The 18,894-nt window shown below is 48.5% G+C and overlaps 2 protein-coding genes across 6 annotated transcripts in view; one reads left to right on the top strand and one right to left on the bottom strand.

Moving 5' to 3' along the window:
- Positions 1–4,082, top strand: part of SH3GL1 (SH3 domain containing GRB2 like 1, endophilin A2) — an 82,591-nt gene extending 78,509 nt beyond the window's left edge. For 3 of the 4 annotated variants that reach the window (XM_074204010.1, XM_074204012.1, XM_074204013.1), the window contains one exon: positions 108–4,082. In XM_074204010.1, the coding sequence (XP_074060111.1) occupies positions 108–304 (197 nt within the window). In that variant the 3' untranslated portion in view covers positions 305–4,082. The remainder of the gene's footprint in view (positions 1–107) is intronic. The other variant, XM_074204011.1, reaches the window with a different exon arrangement.
- Positions 3,912–13,255, bottom strand: MPND (MPN domain containing). 2 transcript variants are annotated; one of them, XM_074204007.1, is made up of 13 exons: positions 13,175–13,255; positions 12,834–13,087; positions 12,512–12,745; positions 10,186–10,354; positions 9,632–9,716; positions 9,324–9,420; positions 8,621–8,693; positions 8,433–8,509; positions 7,661–7,829; positions 7,381–7,451; positions 5,801–5,890; positions 5,462–5,554; positions 3,912–4,482 (listed from the first exon to the last, which is right to left on the bottom strand). In XM_074204007.1, exons 1-13 carry the CDS (start codon positions 13,179–13,181, stop codon positions 4,396–4,398), a joined length of 1,506 nt encoding a protein of 501 aa, XP_074060108.1. In that variant the 5' UTR covers positions 13,182–13,255; the 3' UTR covers positions 3,912–4,395. The 2 variants fall into 2 exon arrangements, with proteins under 2 accessions (XP_074060108.1, XP_074060109.1); XM_074204008.1 differs by lacking the exons at positions 3,912–4,482; positions 5,462–5,554; positions 5,801–5,890 and adding an exon at positions 6,893–7,057.
- Between the last annotated feature and the right edge of the window lie 5,639 nt (positions 13,256–18,894).

Here is an 18,894-nt window from a genome sequence, read left to right on the forward strand (position 1 = left end):
GTAGTTAGAAGGAATCTCTAGGATCATGTAGTTGATGAATCTGTGCTGATCCAAGCCTCAGAGAGGACTCTGGTCACTCACCTTTGTCCTGTGTCTCTCTTTCCCAGCTCCTCTGGACCAGCCCAGCTGCAAGGCCTTATATGACTTTGAGCCTGAGAATGATGGGGAACTGGGCTTCCGGGAGGGTGACATCATCACACTGACTAACCAGATCGATGAAAACTGGTACGAAGGCATGATCAACGGCCAGTCAGGCTTCTTTCCCCTCAACTATGTGGAGGTGCTGGTCCCACTACCTCAGTGAAATGGCTGCTCTCCACACCTCCCTCCCTATCCTCCCTTCCTTCTCTCTCCTGCTCCTCCCCCCTAATGAGGAAGGCCAGGCCTGATCTCCTGCATTCCATTTTGTTCCTGTTGATACAAGAAGACAAATGGGATAGTATTAATCCTGCCCATGCCCAAAGGGCATCAGATTATCTGAACTGGGCGTCCTCGCAACTCCCTCTTTCCCAAGGATTTGGTACTTCCTGGAGAGACCACAAGGAGCTTGCTGCCTCCTTCCCCCACCCTCACCCCCACCCTCAGTCCCTTTGGCAAAGGTTCAGGCAGCAACTCCCCTTAGGCCTGGTACCTGTGGTCAGGCTCAGCCTGCCCTGAGCAGACCAAGAAGTGGATGCTACCTAGTTGAGTTACAAGTTGAGTCTAGGCAAAGAAGGATGAGCCAGTAAGTTTTAATCAGTGTGGGGGGTCTTGTGTTTATGGTGATGGAAGCAGAGAAACACAGTTTGTTCGAGTCACCTGGGTTTACATAAGACACTAGTGACCACCCAAACTTCTTTTGGTGGGGAGGGACATCCTTCCCTCCTTTCACCTCTTCCATCTCTAGACTTTGTCCCTTCTTCATTCCCCCTCCACTTGCTGCTTCTGAGGAGCCTGGGTGGACAGGACTCGTTTACTCAACTGACTCCTAGCCATGCTCCCTCTCTCAGTCTCCAAACTCTCAGTTGGGACTGGACCGGGCTGTGAGGCTCCCATGCAAAGGGATAACACTAAGGTGCTCTTTGAAACACTAAATTTCCTTTCCAAATGCTTCCTTGCCTGAGCAGCCATCACTCCCCTGCTTTGGCCTACTTCCAGGGAATTTTCAGAGGCTGTCCTCGAGTTCCCTGGTCCATAGCCATAGAAATTCTCAACCTCTCACCTTGACCTGAGGCCCTAGCTATCACTTGTTCCCACTCTTTGAGATCAAATTGACTTGTAAGATTCTGCCCCTTTCTCTGAACCAAACTGGGAAAAGACCTGCAATGTCAACTAAAGTAGTAGCTAGTGTATTTCCTGTGGCCACCACCGAGAATCTCCTAAAAAATGTTCCGGGTGGTCTTTAGGGAAGGGAGGAATACTATGGAAATAGCTCCATCTGTTCTGTTCTTGCCCCTGCTGGCCTGAGGCGCTCTTCTCTGCTGGCTGTGGCCAAAGGTTGGCAGCTGAGTCACGAGGCCACAGGATCACCGAGGTCTGAGGACCCAAGCACAGGAAAGCCAACCCCCCTGACCCATGGGGGCTGTCCCTAGCGTGCCTTGCTTGTTTGCAGCCTTCTTGGAGGTTGGATGTTAGACTTGGGCTGGGGTCGGGGACTATTCCTGCAGGCACCAGTCAGGTCCCTATGGAGGTTATGGCCTTTTTGCCTCAGGTTCTGCTGCCTTAACTGGCTGAAATAAGAAATTTGATATTCTCCCTTTTTCCTTTTCTTTCTCCTTCTCCTTCTCCCCTTCCCCTCCCCCTTCTTATTACATCTACCCTTCCTCTTTCTCTCTTTTCTTCTTGACAGGAGTTAATGTTAGGTATAGCAATGTGAACCAGGCTTTGCAGACTTCTGTACTATGGTAGTTTTGAGGTGGAAGTAAGAGGCATTTGTTCCATGATCTGACTTAATTCTCCTGATTGGTGACCTTCTGATTCCAGGAGCCAGGCTCAGCCACAGCCCATTGCAGGCAATGGGTCCCAGATAGCTTTAGCATTGTTCCCTTGTGGCTTCTCTGACCAAAAAGCCAAGCTTTGCATAGACACCACCTGTTTGGGATCCTGAAGATCAGCCAGGACCAGCTGGGAGGGGGAGGGGGGAAGGGCCTGGAAAAAGCCAGAGCCACATAGACCCCCCCCAAGAAGAGTGTTACCCTCTGCACCCCAGCCCCCTCCTTCAGCAGCACTTCTGCCCCTTCATACTCTTCTCCAGTTATCATCTCTGCAGACACTGCCTCCCTCTCTTTGCTCCTTTTACCTGGCAGTGTGACAGATACAGAAAGCAATGTATCCTTTTAACTTTTCTTTTAACTGAGCATGTTGATGTATGTTTGTTACTCACATGGCAGCTGCTGTTACATTGGCACTGCCAGAGTCATCCTTCCCCACAAAACAAGGGACCACAGGAGCCAGCTGAGGCTTCTGCCTCTCTGGGTTGCCAAGCCCCCACAAACCAACCTCCTCCTTTGAAAGGTTAAGCACAAAGAGTTTGATGAACTGAACCCTCCCTGAGAAACCTGCCAGACTTCATGGTGGCACCTCTTCCCTAATCACTTCTTTATGGTTTATCGCTCTACCCCGAGTCATCTCCCTTTTTCCCTGTGTCGGCATCTCCTGCCTCAGCCCCAGCTGAGCTATGTCTGAGTTGGGTCCCTAGGGTTCTGAAGGCTCCTGGGCCAGCCCCAAGAGTCACAATATAAAAGTTTCCCAAGTTACAGTAATGCAAGAATACCTATAGTACCCAGTCTGGAGTCCAGTGGTGCCACCCAGCCCTCCACAAACCTTTTGGCTTCTATCCCCTCAGTTCTAGAGTATGAAAAAAAGAGGATGGAGGTATAGATTAGCCATATCATCATTCCCTAGGTCATCAGGAGCCACCATTGCATTCAGTTGGGGGGAGGGGGGAGCAGGGTTGTCTTCAGATGATCAATATAACTTTTGTTACAGTTTCTCCTTTGCCTAGAGGCAAATTGAATTGTAATCTTGATTTTAAAAAAAAAGTATTAAATGTTTTCTCTTTCTAATCGCCTCTCCTTTATCTTATTTCTGGTAGGAAATACTTCAGAATTTTTTCACTAAGTAAGCTATTCTGGGAACCCTTTGCCAGAGATGAGCAAACAAGAAAGTTAGCTGGCACCCTGTGAAATTGTCATAGGATTTAGAAGTGGAACAACTTCATTCTGCAGATGCCTAAGGTCCAGAAAGATCAACTGTGCCCAAGGTCACTCAGTTGGGATCTGGAGCCCGTGCACCTGTCAATAAGTGTTAAGAGCCTACTATGTGCATAGTTAAAGGTACAAAAGAAAGTCCCTGCTCTCAAGGCCTAGAACGATGGGGGTTTGGGAAAGGCTTCCTGTAGCAGTCAGGGTTTTAGCTGAGACTTAAGGGAAACCAGGGGTCAGGGCAGAAGTCAGTAACTGCCAGGAGTTGGACTGAAGAGTTCATGGTGGGTGTGAAGCCTAAGAGAACTGAAAAGTGACAATTGGAGGTGGTAAGGGAGTAAACAACCAGTCTTTGGCAGTTGCTAGCTGTGGAAATCTCAGCAAGCTGTCATTTAACCCCCTCAGTCTCAGTTTCCTCATCTCTCAAATAGGGATAGGAGCATTTTTGCAGTTACGGGGGATAAAATAAGATGCTTTACAAACATTGTCAGATTATTATAAAGAAGTAACTTGGTATCTTGACTCCAAATCTAGTCCCCTCTCTCTACACCAGCTGTGTGTACCACCAGACACTGGGCTCCAGGAAGCCCACTGAGGGGAAAAGGATGTGAAATAAGTTTTAATACTCAATTATTCATCCACACCATAGACTCTATAGTAATCAAACCAAAAGAACTGTGAGGAGACAGAGCCCTCAGCTCTGGGCCTGGTGCCCCCCTGAGTAAGAAAGTGATGGATTTTTTTTTCTCCACTTTATTGTCTCAACTGCTACCATTGCACAAATAAGTTACACCTGAATGAACTGGCACAGCAACAACTGTGCCCCTCCCCCACCCCCCAAACCAGCTACATCCTACATCCAGAGCCAACAGGGCAGGGGGAACAGACACCTGACATGCAACACAGCAAAGTAGAACTGGAGAAAGAGAAGCCTGGTCTGGCTTCTCTAGGCTTAGCATCCCCCTACCCCCACCCCCACCCCCAACCTTAGGGCCAGACACTCCATAGCCACCTTCCCACCTGGAGAGCAATTGGTCAGTAGTACAAAGTAGCTGGTCACCTCCATGAAAAACCAGCTCCTGCCTCAGAAGTTCACATGGTACAGGGATGACCCCAGACCCGCCAGGGGCTGGTATGGCTACCCCTGGGCTGGGGGGGTTTCAGCTCCTCTCTGCCACCCTTTAGTACATCACTATCCAGAAGTTGCCTGGTCTCAGCTGCTGTTCTTAAGAAGACAGTAGACTTGTTCCAAGACATGGCACAGGCCCTGGTCCTTTGGTGTCCTGCTGGCCAAGGAGACCTGAAAGGAAAGCCCAACAGTTAAGGGGACTGAGGCCTGAAAAATTCCTGAGAAAGCTTTCTGGCTCACTTTCACTTCAAAAACTCTACAGAAACATCCCCAAACCTGGATGATAAAGGATCTGAGGGAGATATATATGTAACTCATTTTTCAACTCAGAATACAGGCTTGAGAAAGTTGTGACTTGCCCATGGTCCCCTAACCCGGCATCATGAAATTGGTATAATCACAGAGTCCTGACACATAGTAAGAACTTTAGTGTTTTTTTATTTATCAATGTCCATCCCAGGAGCTGGTTGGTTCATTCTACTTGGGGACAAGCAAGGACTCGGGGCACCACCCCTACCAGGAGATGCTCATAGTCTCTAAGACCACAGGAAAAACAATCTCAACCATCAGGAAGGAAGGGATCTACTGGAAAGGTGAAAGCAGCGATTGGAACGGCCCCTCCCCAGCAAAAAGGGGGTTTTTGAGGCACAAGACACATACTATGTCTTCTGTGCTTCAAAATAACCCTGTTCATAGATGCCAGTGTCCCCATCTTATGGAGGAGATTGAGGCTGAATGAGGTTAAGGGACTTGTGCAGGCTCACTCAGCCGGTGAGTATCTGAGGCTGGATTTGTACTCAGGTTTTCCTGACTCCAGGTCCAGCACCAACTAGCTGTCCCAGTTTCCAGAGTAATGGGAAAACTTGCAAATGCATACACTGGGTTTTGACACAAATCGTAAGTTTTATCTGAGGAGTTTAGCTCCCCACTGCGAGGAGAAATACTTAAACATTCAAACATAACTGGACACAATCACCTTAAACATGTGGCTATCCTTGGAAAAAGAAGACTACAGAGAACCATTAATTCATGAATTTGCTGCTTGCTTGCCACTGAACTCTGGCCCCCAAATCAAGTCAGCAAATCCTGGGTACTAAAGGTTAGAGGAGCGCCATAATGGCGCATGCTGGATGTGGGGATTCTTTCTCACCTTCAGCTTGTCTAGATAGGTCTGCTCTTGGTTCCAAAGGTCTTGAAACTTGACCACATCTGGAGCTCCTTTATAGAAGTCCACCAGCAACATCTACAACAGGCAGTGGGAGGGAAGGTGGGGCTAGATTGAGACAGGGAATGACCCAGGATGGGTATCAGTCCACTCCAGGCCTAGGAAGGGCCCAGCCTTGCCAGGAACTCGGCTCCAGTGCCAGTTTGGAATTCTAGGACATTGTGAACTCTTTCCTTTCACAACCCTCCCTTCCATGCCCCCCCCCCATAATCAGACCCTGGGGGTCCACCTTTTATCTGATCTCTAAAGAGCCTATGGTCTCACCATTTCATGGAGGATGTCATTGGTCAGGAACCCATCCTGGACGTAAGTCATCTCTACCTCCATGGGGATCCCATAGTCATTGGGCCTTTGCTGTAGAAAAGGGTAGCCTGGGTCAGAAACTCACTTGCCCTCTCTCCTCCTCCACCCAGACTATTTTCTATAGAAGCCCAATGAAAGGCTGGAGAGTAAAATAGAAAGCAGGGGAGTTGGATTCAGTGGATCTGGGGTTGAATCTTAGCCCTACTTCCTATTTATAAGTACATGTTGTGTGTCCCATTGGAAGTAAACTACTTGAGGGCAGGAATGAAGCACTTTTTTGCTTTTTTCTTAGTACACAGCAGGCTCTCAATAAAAATTTTTTAGACTGACTGAATTGCCTTTTTAAGATTTCTTAAATAATGAAGTCCAATGCTTTCATTTTCTAAATGATCAAACAGAAATCTATAAAGGGAAAATTATTTGCCTTAGGTTCTTACAGCTCTGAAGGAGCAGGGCCAGACTGTGAATCTAGTGCCCTCACTCCCTGTGACACCTTAGGCAAGTCACCTGTTCTTATGGCTTCAGTTTCCTCCTTTATAAAACTAGGAGATGGGGGCCAGATGATTGGACTCCTCTCAGTTCTAACCTCCTGTTGTTCCCACCATTCCATCTCAGGGCAGTGACCTTGAGAAAACAGTCAAGCAAGGACCATCCACCAAAAGGTGTCTCTGCCCCCTTCCACAGCCCAGCATTCTCAAGGTGCTCTACTGGGTGGAGGTCCACACATATATCATGGTTATTTCAGAAGGATGGGATTACCAGTGTAGGTGGATGCTGCAGGCCCAGGAGGGAGGTGGCACTGCCAGTCCAGTGGGAAGAGTACTGGTTCTGACATCAGAGGATGTGGTTTTGAACCTTGGCGCTCATGCTTCCCACCTGGATGGCTTTAGAGAGAAGTTACAACCTCTCTCCAAGCCTCAGGTTCCTACTCTAGCGATGTGAAGTTAACAGAATGACTTCCTCACAACAACCCTATGGGTCGAGACATGCCAGTAGTAGTTACTGTCCCATTAGACAGATAAAGGGGAGGGTCAAAGGAGGTGGATGACTTGCCCATGATCAGAGCTGAGGGTCAAGCCCAGCTCTCCTGATTCCCATGTCCAGTGATCCTGGGATCAAGTATGTCCTGAAGCCAAGAGAACTTAGGTTCAAATCCTGGTTCCAACACCTGTGTCTCTGGGCACATCATCTGACCTGTCTGAGCCTCCATGTCCTTATCTGTAAAGTGGAGGTAAAAATACTTATCCATCCTCCTTCACTGATGGGCGACTGTGAAGTCAGCATTTTCTGAACACTACAGAACCGGAAGGAGTTGGAACACCAGGATTCTGGTTAACCAAAGCATACCACATATATTGTAGATGGGCCACCAATTTTCAAATTTTTTCGTAATAGAATTGAATGTGTTTTGGAGAATTCAGAAAGCCCTTGATGATGATTCTCCTTTTGCCCCAGGATAAACACTACCCACTATTCACCCCAGGTCTTCCCCAATGTAGATTCCTATCTTCTCTTGCTCTGGACTGTCAACCATTACCTACCTCTGGTGGTGGCATCACCCAAAATGGAGAAATCTTAGATTCAGGCCCCTGGTTTCCAGAGTAATATGGTGCTGAAAAAAAGAGACAGTGCCAAGGTCAAACTGGAAAGGAGATGGGCTTGGCAATCACTCCCTTCTCTGCTACCTGGCCTGCTGATTTTTCATGCCAACTTCAATCAACAGACCAAGCCCAGTGGTGTCTCCCTGGAACCCACTAAACCATCTCTTCTCTCCCTCCTCCTAGCCTGGGCCTCCTGGCACAAGCTTCAAGCTGAGCTCACCGCACACCAGGGCAAGGCAGGGCTGGAAGTTGTTGCCACTGCCCTGCAGCTTGAGCTGGTAGTCCATCTGGGCATCAATGTCCTGCAGGGAGGGCAGGGCTGGGCTGTAGGGATGACTGTGGTACCAACCCACCAGGGACAGGCCACGAAGGAACAGGCTCTGGCAGATCTGAGAAGGGAGGGGAAGGAAACAAAGAAGGAAACAGTGATAAGACATACATACCCTACTCAAGAGGCACATATGGATCCACATGGGGATAGACGGATGGACACACACACACACACACACACACACACACAGCAAAATGAAGAGTCAGGAGTTTGAATCCCACAGGGTCTAGGACCACGAGTGAATCACAAAATGCTTCTGGGACTATCTACTTCACAGACAGAATATAAGGAACATGGAAGTATTAAGGAAAAGTCTGATGGAAGTATGGAGTCAGGAGAGACCTGGGTTTGAATTCAGCGTCTGCCACTTTCTATGTGACTTGGGGTTAGTCACTTCTCTGAGACGTAGTTTGCTGAGGTCTCTGAAAAAAGTAACCCTTGTAAGGGTTTCCTCCCAGAACTATTGTGAGAACAAGGCTTTGTAAGTCTTAAAATTCTAGATGAATTGTTCTTGCCATCACCACTCACATAAGATACACAAACACAAACTACACTACACTCCCCTCCCCATTATCCCATTTTGCCCGTTGCCAAATATCACCGAGAGATGGCAGACTCGCTGAAGACAGTTCCCGTCCCCCCAGCCCTCCAGCAGGCCCACCTCTTCCTCAATGGCAGCTGCTGTGTCAGCATCACCCAGACGGCTCCTGCAGGGGAAGGCTCTCAGCACCGTCAGCACTGCCCAAGGTGGGAAAAGAAGGGGCATCAGAGTGGGTGCCAAGAGCTGCTGGTCTTCTCCAACCATCCCTGTCTGCCCCAGCCCTCGTGCCAAGCAGCACAGATACCCACACTGACTGTTGGTATCCCAGCGACCTCCAAGATAACCCACAACTTCACTCCTCGTCAAGTGGCTGTGGAAGTCCTGGGACCAGAGATAGGGACAGGATCAGAGAAGCAACCAAGCCTTGCCCCCACATCAGAGATGCCCACTAATCAAGTCATCATGCCACCAATTCTTCCTCCTCTCCCCTGCTGCACCTTGGGCTCTGGTAAATCCCTGGGCAAAGTTTAAGGAAGCCTTGGCTACCATCTTTAACTCAAATCCCACCTCCCTGGGTGAGTTTGGCTTGGGGGATGTCTGACCTCTAAGGTTTTGGGTAGAATCATAACTGCACTGGGAAGAGGAACAGAATAATACTCATCACAGGTCACAGAATTTCAAAAAACTTGATCTAGCTAACATGGCTTCAGCTTCCGGAGTCTGTGGGACACATCCTGGCTACTCCCTCCCTCCCCCTCAGGACTTTGCACCCGTGTCAGCTCATTTATGTCTATTCACTAGGCATATAGGAAGGAAGGAAGAAGGTCCAGAGAGATAGAAGAGGGAGGGGAGGAAGTCCAAGGGAACAAAGGAAGTCAGGAGGCTGGGAGCTAAGAAAGAAGATGAGACAGTTCTCGTTCCATTGGGACAGAGAGGCTCAGGAATACACAGGAAGGAGAGAGGTAGGGAGGCCCATGAGGACAAAGGGCAGACTGGAAGGGGGCCACACACCAGTAAAAGCAGCACGTTGCTAGACACGGACACGTTGAAAGGCTGGAACTTGTTGATGGCTGTGAAGGATGTCACCTCTACCAGAGTATGCGGATTCCTGCAGGCCCAGGAGCCCCCACAACCTCAGGCATGGGTTCTTCCCTCCCCTGGGGTATAGGCAGAGGGGCCAGCCCTGGGAAAAAAGCTCCCACCCCATCCCCAGCTCAAAGCCCTTCGGTTTCTGCCCAGGAGCCAGAGGGGGTGCTTGTGCTGAGAGCTTTGGACCAATGGTTTCCTTGGCAGGACTACAACAGGGTAGCAGGGCTAACCTGGCCAAGTCCCGGCTGCCCAGGGTGCAGTATCGGACTGGCACCCGGCCCTTGTTCTCTGGCCGCTTCCCAGGGGGTCCAGCCTCTGTGAAGGAAAATGTGAGGGTGGGAGAGGAGAGAAGAATCAAGTGGCCATGCCTTCTATTCCTAAGCTCACTGGGAAATGGACTGGGCAGAGGAAAATCAAGGAGAGGGTCAAGGAGGCAAATCAGATCATGAGATGTGGGAAAAAGCAATGCAAATTTTACCGACCACATCAAGAAGACACTTTCTAAAGATTACTGCACTGGGTGGGTGGAGGTGATTTCTACAGGAGAATGCTACTATATCTCACCCAAAGGCTTTTTCCCAAGCAGTTTTTCTTTTGCCCCTTAAAAAATGCCACACTAGGAGAAGAGAGGATGAGTAGCATGATACATGAGGAAACAGGCTCAGGGATGGGTTGAGATCTGCCTAAGGTCACAGTGAATCAAGGGCTTCCACAAGACTTCCACACAGGACGTCTATCTCCCAGCTCAAGGACGGTGCCACTGCTCGGAATGATCCAGACATACCTGGGTTGGGGGATTCTGTCAGGGATTTTCCCAGCTGCTTCCTGCCCTTCTCTTCCAAGAGGACTGGGGTTGAGGTTGAGGCTGGCAGCATCTTCCCTTCCCGAGCCACTGTTGCTTCCTCCTCATCCTCCTCTAACAGTTCTTCCTCCTCACCCTCACTCACCAGGCTCTATGTAGACAGAAACAAACAAGCCTGGTCACTTTAAGCAGTTGAGTGCCAGTCCCAGAAGTCTCCTGGAAAGAAAAGTGAATGGGCAGTCAGCAACAGGAGTCTGAATGCCAGTTCTACCTAGGTGGCTTCGGGAAAGGACCTGAGTTTCCCCATCCACAAAATGAACATCAGGCATTCTTGACCTGGGAACTGGGAATTTGACTTTAAAAAATATTTAGTAATTGTTTATTAATGTAATTGTTCCTTTGTAACTCTGTGTATTTTATTTTATGCACTTTAACAATTCTATTCTGAGAAGGGGTTCATCCATAGGTTACACCAGACTGCAAAAAAGGTCCAAGATACAAAAAAATGTTAAAGCTTTCCTTGATTTCTAAGATCACTTCCAACCTTAAGTTCTATTAGCCTAGTACTCCCTACTGGCTACAATAAGCAATAACTCCAAGAGGACTAAACCAACTGCACTATTCCTTTTTCTCCTACTTTTGTGCTCAGTCCCTCTCCTTGGGACCTTGGTTTGACCTGAGCTTCTATCCCTTCCACCTAGGGTCCTCTGGCCCATCCTGTCCAGATCTACAGAATAATTTTCCCCAATAATACTAACCCATTATGTTTCTATGGACTGCCAAAGTTTCCATCAAGGCTTCCTTACAACAGTCCTATGAGGTCAACAGTTAAAAAATGATTTTATAGATATATAGAAAAAGATCTTTTTCTGGATGAGGAGACCAAGGCTCATAAAAGATTAAGTGTTGAGATGGCTAGTGGATAGAGCACTGGCCCTGGAATCAGGAGGACCTGAGTTCAAATCCGGTCTCAGACAATTAATAATTACCTAGCTGTGTGGTCTTGGGCAAGCCACTTAACCCCATTGCCTTGCAAAAAAAAACCCCCTAAAAATAAATAAAAATAAAAAAAGATTAAGTGTCTTGCCCAGGGTCATAGATAAGATCTAAACTCAATTTTGGTGCATACCTCCTCCTCAAGCCTTACTCTGGTCACACTTCATCCATTCATTTATCTATGACTTCTACTGTCTTCCAAGTCTCCATTTTTTTTTTTGTAACGCAATGGAGCTGAGTGACTTGCCCAAGATCATACAGCTAGCTAATTATTAAATGTCTGAGGCTGGATTTAAACTTAGGTCCTCCTGAGGCCGGGCTGATGCTCTATCCACTGCGCCACCTAGCTGCGGTCTCCATTCCTGAAATGGCGTTTGAAGGTCTGATCACCTGGACCCAGTCTCCCTCCATAACCTCTTCTCCCTTCCCTATCCTATAGTTCCCTTATTTCCTCCTGGCCTGGACTTTCTGTAACTCCACATAAATATTAAGTAATATTAAATAAACATGTCAAAATTAAATTTAAAAGTGTCCTTTTACTCTCCATCTCCAACTTTCACAGATCTGACTTGACCACTTCTAGACCCTGGGGGAATCTCTCCCACCTCTGATAAAGTCAGATCTATCTATTAGCTAGATCTCTGTTCACAAAACATCTTGGCGGGGACTGAGGGTACAGTATTATAGAAAGGGCAGCCAAGTCCTAATTGCAAAGGAAATGTTAATTGGTGGCAAAGTAGAAAGCCCCCCCCCTTCAACTTTTACCGCTTTCTCTCAACCTCAGTTTACTACTTTTATACACTGGGGATAATAATCCTTGCCACTCTGACTTCAGAGGGTTGTGGCAAGGTACAAAGTGTTTTGTCATTTGTAAAACTGCTATAGAGTCAGGAGTACCTGGGTTCAAACCCGGCCTCAGACACTAACAATCACCTAGCTGTGTGGCCTTGGGCAAGCCGCTTAACCCCATTTGCCTTGCAAAAATCCAAAACTGCCATGGAAAGGAACAACTACGTAGCACAGAGAAAAGAGTTAGCAAGGCGATGGGAGGACCCACCTGGCTTCAAAATCACCCACCTATATGAGCTTGGGCAAGTCACCAGCAGAAAGCAAACAGGGCAGCTAGGTAAGGCAGTGAATAAAGCACCGGCCCTGGAGTCAGGAGGACCTGGGTTCAAATCCGGCCTCGGACACTTCATAGTTACGTGGCCGCGTGGCCCTGGGCGAGTCACCGGGCCCCACGGCCACTAAGACAAGCAAACAAACAACCCCAAACTGCCGTTCCCGGCAGGGGCGGCGCGGGCGGCCTCACCTCCTCGGCGGCGGAGGGGGCGTTGGGCTGGTGGCGCTTCAGCCAGGTGGCCTTGTACTGGTCCAGCTTCTGGCCCTTGTACTTGACCGAGGCCCAGCCGCAGCCGGACTTCTTGGCCGGGTTCACCAGCTTCTTGCAGTAGGTGGCCCAGGCGCTGGGGGAGTTGAACACCTGGCCGGTCTCCTGCCAGGTGATCTTCCCGTCCGGCAGCAGGTCCCCCAGGAACTTCTTACCCTGCAGGCGGCGGGAGGGGCGGCGCGGCCCGGTCTGAGCCGCGGAAGCCCCCGGCCCCGCCCCGCCCCCAGCCCGCGCCGCCCCTCACCAGGTAGTAGATGGACAGCACGCCGGCCCCCGGCTCGATGAGGGCGTCCTTGAGCAGCACCCGCAGCGTGATTCCGCGCCGGGTCAGGACGCAGCCGCGCCCGCCCGCGCCGGCCGCCCCGGCCGGGCCCGCGCCCGGGGCCGCCTTCTCCGGGTCCTCGGCCGGCTCCGCGCCGGGCTCCGGCTCCTCCTCTTCCTCCTCCGGCGCCTCCTCCCCGGCCAGGCCGGCCCCCGCCGCGGACTGGGCATCTAGGGCTGAGCAGGGCGCGGAGTGGGCGCGGGCGGGCGCGCCCCGGGGGCAGCCGCCCCGCCCCGCCCCGCCGCCCGCCGCGGCCCGAGTACCTGCCATGGCCCGGCCCGGCCCGGCCCGGCCCCGGCGCTCCGCCTCCGCCCGCCCGGCCCCGGCCCCGCGCCGGCTCCGGCCGCTTCCTTCCCGGCACGTGACGTGGTTCCGGCCGTCCCCGCCCCGGGCCCCGCGCGCGGCCGGAGCGAGGAGGCGGGGAGGGAGGCTCAGGGTGCCGGGCGCCCAGCAGCCCCGCGCCCAGGCCCGGGGAGCCCGCTCCGGACCCGCGGGGGCGGGGCGGCCGGAGGCAGGGCCGGAGCCGAGAGGGCCGGAGCACGGAGCCGCGCCCCCCGCCGCGCCCGCGCCGCCGCCGCCGCTGCCGCCGCCGCCAGCCGGTCGCCACCTCAACGCCCGCAGCGGGCAGGGGGGGGCGCGCAGAGCCCCTCCGCCCCGAGCCCTGATTGGCCCGGACTACGCGGCCCCCTGCCAATCGTGGCAGACGGCCCTCAGGTATGGCCCGATGGCCGATTAGGAAGCGTCCCTCGCCCCGACCAATCAGCAGAGGCCATAGAGCCCGAGGAGCCAAACAGCCATGGCGTCTGCAACGGCTTGGCCAATCGGCAACCGGTGTGCGTCCTGACCCCGCCAATCGGAGCGCGGGGCTGGCCGCGCTTGCTGACGGTTTGACACCTTCCGCGCTCACGTGGCAGCCTCTGCTTACTCAGCGGCTTCTCCGCCAGGTCAATGGCCGCGACTTGGGGCACAAGTCCTTGGTCCTCGTTTCCCGCACTTGTCCCGGTACAGTCCAGGCCAGGACGTAATGCCTTTTGCCAAGACCGGGACAATAGCCCCTTTCTCGAACCAGCTAAGCCATGGGAGGCATCCTACCATGGCTCCAGAAGGCATGGGTTTGGGGAGAAGACAAAGAATGCTGCTCCCAGACCCAGGAGTCCTGCCTCTCGGTCTAGCTCTTGTGTCCCTTAAAAGAGTCTCCCCCCCCCCAGCCTCAGTTTTCCTCTCTGTCAAATGAGACCTCTAAAGTACCTTCCAACTCTGCCCCAGGGGCTATCCAAGTTAGCCTCCCTCTGCCTCAGTAAAATTGGGGGGTGGGTCCTCCACTAGATGATCTCCTAAATCCTGCGAAAAGATGCTCAAAATTTTCTGAGTCAAGGTTCTCCCCTGGAAATGTGGAAACAGGGATTGGGATTCTTTCCCCACCTCTATTATCGCACATTGGAACTTTGCAGGGAGTCGTTTTTTTTTTTTTCAGGGAGTCGGTTTCATTCTGTGTAACACAGAAAGAGCCTTGAAATGGGGGGAGGGGACACCTGGGTTCTTGTCCCAGCTATTATAATGGGCCTTAGTTTCCTCATTTGTTCAGATGGGGAATATGGTCCCTGACAGTAATCTGTCCCTCCTCCATCTAGATTTAATTAAAAGTTCTTTTGAGTTTGGGTTGCTTTTACAGCTTTTAAAAATGAAGTTTAGGTTACCATCTTGGTCAAAGTTACATAATTTCCAAAAGGAAGTGACACTGGAGATTTCTGCAGAAGATTCTAGCTTCTTGGTTCTCGATTTTGAAGACTTTTCTCCCTTGTATCATACTTATTTTCATATATGTCTTGATTCCCATTAGAACATAAACTCCTGGAGAACAGTACCTGTGTTATAACCATCTTTGAACCCACAAGGCTGAGCTTAGGGTCTTCCAAAGGTAAATAGGTAGGTAGATAGAATATTTACTAGGTACCAGGAACTAGTGACGCAAGTACAAACAAGATGGTCCCAGTGTCCTCAAGGAACTTAAATAAAGGGGTGCTAGAATGGATTGTAGAAGATTCCCAGCAACACTGTGAATACCCCAAAGGTAAGGCTTTGGAAGTTGGGGCTGAGTTAGATAAGGCAAAGCTCACCTTTAGAACCAGGAGCCCCATAAATTAAGAATTCAGATGATAGGATTCCAGCTTGATCTCTATGGGGAGTATTTTTTTTTAAAGAAAGACCTTATTTATTTTGAGTTTTACAATTTTCCCCCATTCTTGTTCCCCCCCCAAGGCATTCTGTTAGTGTTTACATTGGTTCCATGTTATTCATTGATCTCAGTTGAACATGATAGCAGAGAAATCATATCCTTAAGGAAGAAAAAGAAAGTATGAGACAGTAAAATTACATAATAATATAACACCTTTTTTTTTTCTAATTTGACTATTGTCTTTGGTCTTTGTTCAAAGTTCATATTTCTTTCTCTGGATACCAAAGCCCCTCCACAGTATTCTCCATTGCAAATAGCTCAAAATTGTCCCTGGTTGTTGCACTGAAGGGATGAGCAAGTCCATCAAGGTTGAACATCACCCCCATGTTGCTGTTAGGGTGTACAATGTTTTTCTGGTTCTGCTCATCTCACTCAGCATCAGTTCATGCAAGTCTTTCCAGGCTTCCCTCAATTCCCATCCCCAGGAGGATTTTAAAAAAAATTTATTTATTTAAGGCAATAGGGTTAAATGACTTGCCCAAGGTCCTACAGCCAGGCCATTATCAAGTGTCTGAGACTAGATTTGAACTCAAGTCCTCCTGACTCCAGGGGCAGTAATCTATTCACTGTGCCACCTAGCTGCCCTCTATCAGGAGGATTTGATGTGACCTATCCTCAGATGAAAATATCTCAAATTTCACAATATTCAAAGCTAGGACAGCTAACACAGCTGACAATCCAGGGATCCAAAAAACAAAACCTTAACAAACTAAGGAAATATGCTAAATCTATTAAGAAATTCACTGGGAGCAAATGTAAAGGTCTATATTTGAATTCAAAAAATCAGTTGTGCAAATATACTATGGGGAGACATGGATAGGCAGCAGTTTGTGTGAACAGTGAAGTTTTTTATGAATTAAAAGCACATTATGAATCAGAAGTTTTCCACAATTGCTTCAAAGGTAGTGTCATTCATAGAAGTATAAAATTCTGAACAAAATAGGCTATAATTCTGCCACCTTGCCTTGGTCAGACTTCATGTGGAGTATTAGAGGAGAGAAGAGGGCATATACAGGAGATGTAAAATTGATGAGACTTACAAGAGATTAGCTAAGGTAAGGGGTTGAAAGAGTGAGGATCTGAGGATGTCAAGGTTACAAATCCTGGATGACTAGGAAGATGTCAGTACTCTGGAGAGTAATGAAGAAATGAAAAAGAGGAAAGATGAGTTCAGTTTTGCACTTGAGTTTAAGATTTCTACAACTGGGGCAGCTAGGTGGCGCAGTGAATAGAGCACTGGCCCTGGAGTCAGGAGTACCTGAGTTCAAATTTGACTTCGGATACTTAATAATTGCCTAGCTGTGTGACCTTGAGCAAGCCACTTAACCCCATTGCCTTGCAAAAAAACCCAAAACCCTAAAATATTTTTACAACTTCCAATAGGCAGTTGGAAAAGGGATAATGAAGGTCAGGAGAGTGGTGAGGAGTAAATAAACAATTCTGAGAATCACCTGTATAGAAATGATCATTGGAGTAGATAAGAGCATCATATGGAATAATATAGATAGAGGGAGGAGTCCCAAGTCAGACATAAGACACAGGATATTGAGGAAACTATGGTTTATTCAGAGAAGGGTGGTGAAACTCTAGACTATAACATAAGGTGAAGACCAATTGAAGGAATTGTAGATTTTTAAACTGAATGTGTTAGATGTAATTCAAGAATGTGAAAGGCTATCTTGGGGAAGAGAGATTGGAAACATGTTCTGATTGGCTCCAAAAGACTGAACTGGAAGCAATAAGGGTAATAAAAACAATGCTCACACTTATATAACTCTTTTAGGTTTATAAATGCCATAGTAAAAAAAAAAAAATTGGCTCAATGTTAGGAAAAATTTCCTAACAATTAGCGCAGCCCAAAAGTGAAATGAACTGCCTTGTGACAGAGGGAGTTCCCTATCCCTTAAGGTCTTCAAGCAGAGACCAGACAATCACTAAATGCTGATGTTGTCATGAGGATTCTTACTCATACAAGGGCTGGACTGGATGCCTGTTGAGGTCTCTTCCAAATCAAAGTTTTGGACAGTTAATCCATGAGTATTTATTAAGCACTTTACTTAGTATGTAGCAGGCACGGGAATATAAATAGTCGCTGTCCTCAAGGAGCTCAGTCTAACAGGGGAGATGAAACAAAAATAATATGTTCAAACAAGCTCTCTCCCTTTTTTCTTCTATTCTTCCCAGGATAAATTAGAGATAATCAACAAAGGGGAAAACACTTGAATTAATGCGGAACCACCCTAATTCAAAAAAAAATTTAATTTGGGAGGTTGAGATCATGTCCTGTTGTTTATTTGTTGTATTTGCTTTCACAAAAGATCCTTCCAGACTGGTTATTAGTGACTTTTGAAATTAAACTGTCCCACTTGGTAGTCATCAGAGAAGGGAGAGTTCCTTGATTTCTAAGGGGAGAAGACATACATTATCATACTGCATGATTGTTCTGTTCAATGATGGTGAAGTAAATTCCTCTAGATTATGTTGAAATATATCTTAGTGTCCCATTGCTTTCCAACCAGCCACCTGTATTGGTTTTAGCATAATTGTACTAATCCTTCCCCGTCCCCCTTTTTGTTCTTCACTATAATAAATGAATAATGTGTGATCAATAAAATTAGTGGGGAATGAGAAAAGGACTCCTGTAGAAGGTAGGATTTTAGTTGAGACTTGAGGAAAAAAAAGCCCAAGAGTCGAGGAAGAAAATTCAGGGCATGGGGAAATTAGCTAGAGAGAATGTCCTAAATTGGGAGATAAAGTATCTCAAGGAATGGCAAGGAGGCCAGTGTCACTAGATCATAGAATACATGGAAAGGAATAAGGTGTAAAAAGACGGGAAAAGTAGGTGATCAGAATATAAAGGATTTTTAAGGCCAAAATGGAGGATTTTATAACTTATCCTGAAATGAAGCTTTGGAATTTATTAAATGGTGGTGGTGAGGAACATAGTCTTATGTTTTAGGAAGATCACTTTGACAATTGACTTATAGATGGACTGAAGTGGGGAGAACGATCCAAAGGTGATGGCAATCATTCAGGCATGTGGTGATGTGGGCTGGCACTAGGGTGCTAGGTCAATCAGAGGAGAAGAGGGCATATACAGGAGATGTAGAATTGATGAGACTTAAAAGAGATTGGCTAAAGGGAAGGGGTTGAAAGGGTAAGGATCTGAGGATGGCAAGGTTACAAATCCTGGATGACTAGGAGGATGTCAGTACCCTGGAGAGTAATGAAGAAAGGAAGAAGAGGAAAGGAAAGTTCAGTTTTGCACATAATTGAGTTTAAGATTTCTACAACTTCCAAAGAGCAGTTGGAAAAGAGATAATGGAGGTCAGGAGAATGCTGAGGGCTAAACAAACAATTCTGAGAATCACCTGCATAGAGATGATCATTGGAGTCGATGAGAGCATCACATGGAACAACATAGATAGAGGGAGAAGGAGATCCAAGTCAGGCCCTTGGATGGTGTGACCTGAATGAAGAGTCAGCTCTTTAAAGAGGGTGGTCGGAGAGGTGGGAGGGGAAAACCATGAGAGCAGCATTGAGAACACCTAGAGAGAAGAAATTGTCAGAGACAAGAGGACAGCTTGGACGCTTTCTTTTCTAAAGCCCCTTTTCGTTCAGTGATTCCAAGTGCACAGAGTTGGAGAAACAGAGATTTGCCAGTGATCCTTGGTACCTGCTCTTCCACACCCAATCACTTCTGGGAAGGGAGGGAGGAAGGGAGGGCCCAGGGTCACCAGGGGCAGA

Source organism: Macrotis lagotis, chromosome X (genome assembly GCF_037893015.1).
Source record: "Macrotis lagotis isolate mMagLag1 chromosome X, bilby.v1.9.chrom.fasta, whole genome shotgun sequence".
In the NCBI taxonomy this organism is placed as follows: domain Eukaryota; kingdom Metazoa; phylum Chordata; class Mammalia; order Peramelemorphia; family Peramelidae; genus Macrotis; species Macrotis lagotis.